This window comes from Vulpes vulpes, chromosome 3 (genome assembly GCF_048418805.1).
Source record: "Vulpes vulpes isolate BD-2025 chromosome 3, VulVul3, whole genome shotgun sequence".
NCBI lineage: Eukaryota > Metazoa > Chordata > Mammalia > Carnivora > Canidae > Vulpes > Vulpes vulpes.
In genome coordinates this window covers 86,476,587-86,483,455 of record NC_132782.1, presented here as the reverse complement: position 1 = coordinate 86,483,455, position 6,869 = coordinate 86,476,587, and the positions used below count along the sequence as shown (strand labels likewise).

The window sequence follows — 6,869 nt, the reverse complement described above, 5'->3', positions numbered from 1 at the left end:
TCGGCCAGGGGTGTGATCCTGGAGACCCGGGATCAAGTCCCACGGTCCCACGTCGGGCTCCCTGCATGGAGCCTGCTTCTCCCTCTGCCTGTGTCTCTGCCTCTCTCTCTCTGTGTCTATGAATAAATGAAATCTTAAAAACAAAAAACGGCGAGAGTCTTTAGGCAAGTGCTACACTACACTTGACTCTGTTACCAAAACAGAATGGAAATATGGAATGTGTTTATTCCTCTGATAAGGGATCTAACACAGATACATGGCTAGGTAACAGGAGAACTGGTGTGCCCTACAATGAAAAATTCCCTCATTTACTTTGAATTCTGAGGATTGAAGATCCCAGGGCTGTAAAGAAGAGCTTAGAGGGATCCCTGGGTGGTGCAGCGGTTTGGCGCCTGCCTTTGGCCCAGGGTGCGATCCTGGAGACCTGGGATCAAATCCCACGTTGGGCTCCCGGTGCATGGAGCCTGCTTCTCTCTCTGCCTGTGTCTCTGCCTCTCTCTCTCTCTCTCTCTCACTATCATAAATAAATAAAAATTAAAAAAAAAAAGAAGAGCTTAGAAAAACAACTATGGAACTTCCTGAAAGGTCACCTGGCTGACTCTGCCCACCCCCCACTATCTGAGGACTCAATGCAAGGATATTAATTTTACAGGACACAGACATTTACTCGAAGAAAATTAAATGCTAGGGATCCCTGGGTGGCGCAGCGGTTTGGCGCCTGCCTTTGGCCCAGGGCGCGATCCTGGAGATCCGGGATCGAATCCCACGTCGGGCTCCCGGTGCATGGAGCCTGCGTCTCCCTCTGCCTGTATCTCTGCCTCTCTCTCTCACTGTGTTCCTATCATAAATAAACAATAAAAAAAAAATTTGAAAATTAAATGCTAAAGGGAGAAAATGAACCAATTGATTTGGAAAAATGAAAGATTAAAGATCACAGTTTCTCCAAGTTAACAGGAAAGTGAAGAATACTGTACTTTGCAAATAGTGAAATTAACTGTGCTCGAAAGAACAAGCAGAGAAGAATATCAAAGATTTTTTATTTTCTTCAAAATTCAAGATGGAGCAAATATGGTGGGATTTTTTTTTTTTTTTTTTTTTTTTTTTTTTTTACGATAGTCACGCAGAGAGAGAGAGAGAGAGAGAGGCAGAGACACAGGCAGAGGGAGAAGCAGGCTCCATGCAGGGAGCCCAACGTGGGACTTGATCCTGGGTCTCCAGGATCAGGCCCTGGGCGGAAGGCAGTGCTAAACCGCTGAGCCACCCGGGCTGCCCTGATATTTCATTTTGGAAAGAGGAAATACAGTTGACCCTGAACAACATGGGTTTGTACTGCATGGGGCCACTTACACACATTATTTTCGATAAATACAATACAGAACTATAAATGTATTTTCCTTATGGGTTTCTTAATATTTTCTTTTCTCTAGCTTACTTTATTGTAAGAATACAGTATATAATACATGACATAGAAAATATGTGTTAACTTATCGATGAGAGTTCTGGTCACCAGTAAGCTATTGGTTAAATTTCGGGGAAGTCAAAAGTTATACTCAGATTTTCAGTTGTGTGGGATTGGCATCTCTAATCTCTACGATGTTCAAGGAACTGTATTTATAAAGATAAATCTTTTAAAAAGATTTTTTAAAGATTTTATTTATTCATGAGAGATGGAGAGGCAGAGACTGAGGCAGAGGGAGAAGCAGGCTCCCCACTGGGAGCCCGATGTGGGACTTGATCCCAGGACCCCAGTGTTACACCTGAGCCAAAGGCAGGTGCTCAGCCACAGAGCCACCCAGGTGTCCCACGGACCTATTTATTTATTTATTTATTTATTTATTTATTTATATTTTTTTATTTTTAAAAGATTTTATTTATTCTTGATAGACACACACTCAGAGAGGTAGAGACATAGGCGGAGAGAAGCAGGCTCCATGCAGGAAGCTGGATGCCGGACTCGATCCCAGGACTCTAGGATCACGCCCTAGGCCAAAGGCAGATGCTCAATCGCTGAGCCACCCAGGTGTCCCGGACTTATTTTTTTAAAAGCTATTTTTAGGGGCAGCCTGGGTGGCTCAGCGGTTTAGCGCAGCCTTCAGCCCATGGTGTGTTCCTGGAGACCTGGGACTGAGTCCCACATCAGGCTCTCTGCATGGAGCCTTGCTTCTCCCTCTGCCTGTGTCTCTGCCTCTCTCTCCTCTCTGTTTCTCATGAATAGATAAAATATTTTTTAAAAGAGCTATTTTTAATAGTAGAAAAACTTGTCTAAGGGTATTCTTTGTATGCGATACCCACATAAAGGAACAATGTTTTAAAATAGCTTTAACTCAGCCAATGGACTAATGTTACACGGAAATGGCAGAACATATTTGCAGACGATCAGAACTACACAAAATACAGGGGCGCCTGGCTGGCACCGTCGGTGAAGTGTTCAACTCTTGGTCTAAGCTCAGGGATGATCTCAGGCCTGTCAGATTAAGCCCCGTGTTGGGCTCTGCACTCAGCACAGAGTCTGCTTGGATTTTTCTCTCCCTCTGCCCCTCCCCCCCCATAAATAAATAAATCTAAAAAAAAAAAAAAGAATTATACAAAACATTTTCTTTTTTTTAATGCATATACTACCTCTTTGGGGATCCCTGGGTGGCGCAGCGGTTTGGCGCCTGCCTTTGGCCCAGGGCGCGATCCTGGAGACCCGGAATGGAATCCCACGTCGGGCTCCCGGTGCATGGAGCCTGCTTCTTCCTCCGCCTGTGTTTCTGCCTCTCTCTCTCTCTGTGACTATCATAAATACAAAATTAAAAAAAAAAAAAACAATATCATATACTACCTCTTTGAAATTATAGTTTTGTGGGTTGTTATTGTTCATAGCATTAAGTCATCAGTATCTTATCTTTACTAACAAAAGCTTATATAGAAGAATTATCTTATTGCTAAGCCTTACAAATCCTGTTTTCAAAAGGGGAACTATCACCACATTTGAGAATATTCGGATCATAGGCACAGCCCTCTAACTTCTAAATCACTCTCTTCCACTGAATTCCTACTCTGCCTCCCGATTTTGTTTTAGTATCTTCTCCAGGGAAGTCTTCCCTGACCTCTCTGATTGGGTCACTTCTGGCCACACCAAGTGCCCCCAAAATATTTATTTTGTAATGTATAGTTCTCTTTTTCTATAGAAACCTTGTAACTTCCCCATTTATAATTCCCTGTATGATTTCATCAAATATCCGATAGTGTGCTCTATTATGAGCGTAGCAGTGAAACAAGATGGACGATAAATTGCTCATGCAATTTACACTCTAAGGTGGGAGGAAAGAGGTACAAACGCAGTATAATGTCAGGGAGCGATTAAATATTAGGAGGAAAACTGAAGCAGAGTAAGGGAATGGGAACAGGTGGATGTGCTGTTCAGGTAGGGTGGCCAGGGAAGGTCTCTTTGAGAGGGGGACACTTGATCTGAGGCCTGGGTGAACTGAGAGCAGCCCCAGTTCCGCCATTAACATCCGTAGATCTCTAGGTGTGCTCATTCCTCCCGGCCCGGAAGAATCCTTATCTACAAAACGCGAATATTATTAGAACGGACTTTGCACACGTGAAAGACAGCTGGCAAGCCCACCCGCGCCTGCCCGGTCAGCGTCTCTGCGCAGGCGCGGAGGGCCCCACGGCGGTGCGGGGACTCAGTGCGCGTGCGCCGGGCCCGACCCTCGCTCGCGCCTGCGCGGAGTCGCAGTCAGTTTGGCATTGGGTTCCGAAGGGAGTGGGGCTCTGAAGGGCCAGCGGCGCGCGGCGGGCCGCCCCGAAGCCGGGCAGCGGGGCCTCCGCCATGCCGGGGATGGTGCTGTTCGGTCGGCGCTGGGCCATCGCCAGCGACGACCTGGTCTTCCCGGGGTTCTTCGAGCTGTCCCTGAGAGTGGTGTGGTAAGGGCGGCAGGCTGTGCGGCTGCCGGGCGGGCGGCTGGGAGCTGGGGGGACGCAGACGGAGCGGGTTGGAGTGGCCGTGTCTCCGGCTCTGCGCGCCCACGCGGTGCCCACGTTCTCTGGTCCGGGCCTCTCCACCGCGCGAGACCTACGAGGACGGGCGTCCTGCCGCTCTCCCCATTTCTCGGAGGGCACACTGAGGCCGGAGCGGGGAGGCCGGGCCCGGGGTCCCCCGTTTGGGCCCCCGCCGCTCGGGCACTGAGGGGCCTGGCCCCGGGAGCCTCCAGGACGTGGTCGCCGACCCATGGCCGTGGCCTCGGGATCGGCTTCCCCGAGCCAAGAGCAGGCACTTGCATCATTACGGCGCTCGGCATGGAAACACAGGGCATCTGGTGTCCGCCAGAGGAAAGGATGGGAAATAGTAGCCTTCTGTACCGGTGGCGGCTGAATTCCCTGGGGAGCAGCCAGGCCTGGCACAAAGCGTGCAACCGATGGGCAGTGAATTGGGCGCCTCAAGTCTGCTCCCAGAGAGTGTGAGCAGAGAATAATACAGCACCTCTGTTACTGAAGAGTGGATTCTTGAGGGCAAAGGAATATTGGAAGAGACCCCTCCATAATTTCATAGTTTTAAGAGCCACGTCTCTCCGAGATCATTTCCCACTATTGTCTCCAGACCCAGTCTCCTAATAGAGCCCAGATTCCACCCCTGGGCTGGAATCCTTAATACAGCGGTGTTGTGCCCTTTGGTGAAACACCTCCAGTGATCCATCACTGTTACTTTGCATTGCTTGGTGCTTTTTCCTTATTCCGCACTGAATTACAAAATAAAGAAGTCAGCAGTATGTGGCCTTGCAGTTCATCACTGTTCACTATGGAACATCTTGGCATAACTTGATTCCCACCTCCTGGGTTTTTGTTTGTTTGTTTGTTTTGTTTTTTTGTATTACACACAGCAGATTACAATGTGTGTTTGTCAATTTCTTGTTTGTCCCCAGGAGTAAACATTATCTTGTTAATAATTTAGCAAGCATGTATTCTGTTGATTTATGCTCGCATATTTCTGAGTCCTGTGGGGCTGTGCTTTTTTTCAGCAGCTCACATTATATTTGCTTGCTTATGGCATTCAGTGCCTCTTAGGAACTACAGCAGGAATAGAAAAGGAACAATCATGTAAGCATAGGAAGTATAAAGTTCAGTTTTTTTTTTTTAAAGTTCAGTTTTTTTTTTTTTAAAGTTCAGTTTTTTTTTTTAAAAAAGTCATACTCTATTATTTTTGTTTTAGTAGATCTTTTATTGAAGAAAATTGTATTTGAAAGCAAACTTCACCTTGTTTTGGGAAATATTAACTCCTTTAAGATTTTTTTGTTTAAATATTAACTCCTTTTCTTTCTTTTTGTAATGTTTTACGATGTAGTTCCTTGGTTTCCATTTCTGACCCTCCCTATCTCTTGGCAGGTGGATTGGCATTTTGACTTTGTATCTCATGCACAGAGGGAAGCTGGACTGTGCAGGTGGAGTTCTGCTCAGCAGTTACTTGATCGTTCTTATCGTTCTCCTGGCAGTTATCATATGTACAGTGTCTGCCATCGTGTGTGTCAGCATGAAAGGTAAAGGATAGGAATTTATTGACATATAATTCAAATACCATACAGTTCACCCATTTAGAGTGTAACAAGTCTGTGAATTTTTAGTATATTCACAGAATTACACAGCCATCGCCACAATTCTAGTACGTTTTCATCACCCCCAAAAGAAATCCTAAACCCATGAGGGATCACTCCCCATTACCCCCCAGTTTCCTCAGTCCTAGCCATCCACTAATCTACTTTCTCTCTATAGATCTGCCTATTCTGGCTCATACAGTTGGGATCATCCACTATGTGGCCATTTGGTCTGGCCTCTTAAGCTTATCATGATGTTTTCAAGGTTTATGCACATTTTAGTGTGTGTCAGCTCTTCATTCTTCTTACGACTCAGTAATACATTGAATGGGGGGCTTCTGGGAGCTCAGCCGGTTAAGCTTCTGCCCCCTGCTCAGGTCATGATCCAGGGTCCTGGGATCAAGCCCTGTGTCAGGCTGTGGGGAGTCTGCTTCTCTCTCTTTCTCTTTCTGTAACCCCCCACACACTGTTCGTGCTCGCTTGCTCTCAAAGAAATTTTAAAAATTTAAAAATTATGTTGAATGGATTTGCCACATTTTACTTATCCATTTGTCAGTAGGTGAACATTTAGGTTATTACATTTTGGGGCTGTTACAAATAGTGCTACTATGAACTTTCACATAGGTGTTTTAGTATGGACAAGTTTCCACTTCTCTTGGATATATGCCTAGGCGTGGAATTGCTAGATCATTTGGTAACCTTATGTTTAACATTTTGGGGAACTGCCAGACTGGTTTCCAAGCAGCTACACTGTCTTTCTTTCAGTTTATAATTTCAGTGTCTCTACACCCTTGGCAGTACTTAACATTGTCTGATTTCTGATCTTAGCCATCCTGGTGTGTCTCACTGTGGTTGTGATTTGTATCCTTGATGCGCATCCTCTCATCTGCTTACTGGCCATTCTTATATCATCTTTGGGGATGTGTATACTAAGATCCTTTGGCTTATTTTAAGTTGGGTTATTTGTCCTCTTTATTAATGAGTTGTAACAGTTCCATCTATTCTTAATAACTATTGTCTTCTACATGTTAGAGTTTTCTGTAGTCACTTCACTGCAAATGTTGGGGGCCTTCCTTGTATGAGTGCTCAGGTTCATAGGATGAGCTGAGCATGGTAGTGTGTTAGTACCTAAAACCTCCTTGATCAGAGGCAGGGCTGAACACCATGCCGCCCTCCAGCACATTTCACCATTGCTTGAGTGGGGCTGTGGATGGCATGTTTACACACTCCAGGAGATGGTAAAAGTACTGGGAAGGAATAGTTGATATACTGGGTGGCATGATCTTAATGCTT

General features: G+C 45.8%; 1 protein-coding gene across 2 annotated transcripts in view; it reads left to right on the top strand.

Annotated features, from left to right (window-relative positions):
- Window positions 1-3,632: 3,632 nt before the first annotated feature.
- Window positions 3,633-6,869, top strand: part of DAGLB (diacylglycerol lipase beta) — a 31,016-nt gene continuing 27,779 nt past the window's right edge. Inside the window, exons 1-2 of one of the 2 annotated variants that reach the window (XM_025986164.2) lie at window positions 3,633-3,915; window positions 5,371-5,522. In XM_025986164.2, the coding sequence (XP_025841949.1) occupies window positions 3,821-3,915; window positions 5,371-5,522 (247 nt within the window). In that variant the 5' untranslated portion in view covers window positions 3,633-3,820. The remainder of the gene's footprint in view (window positions 3,916-5,370; window positions 5,523-6,869) is intronic. The other variant, XM_025986165.2, reaches the window with a different exon arrangement.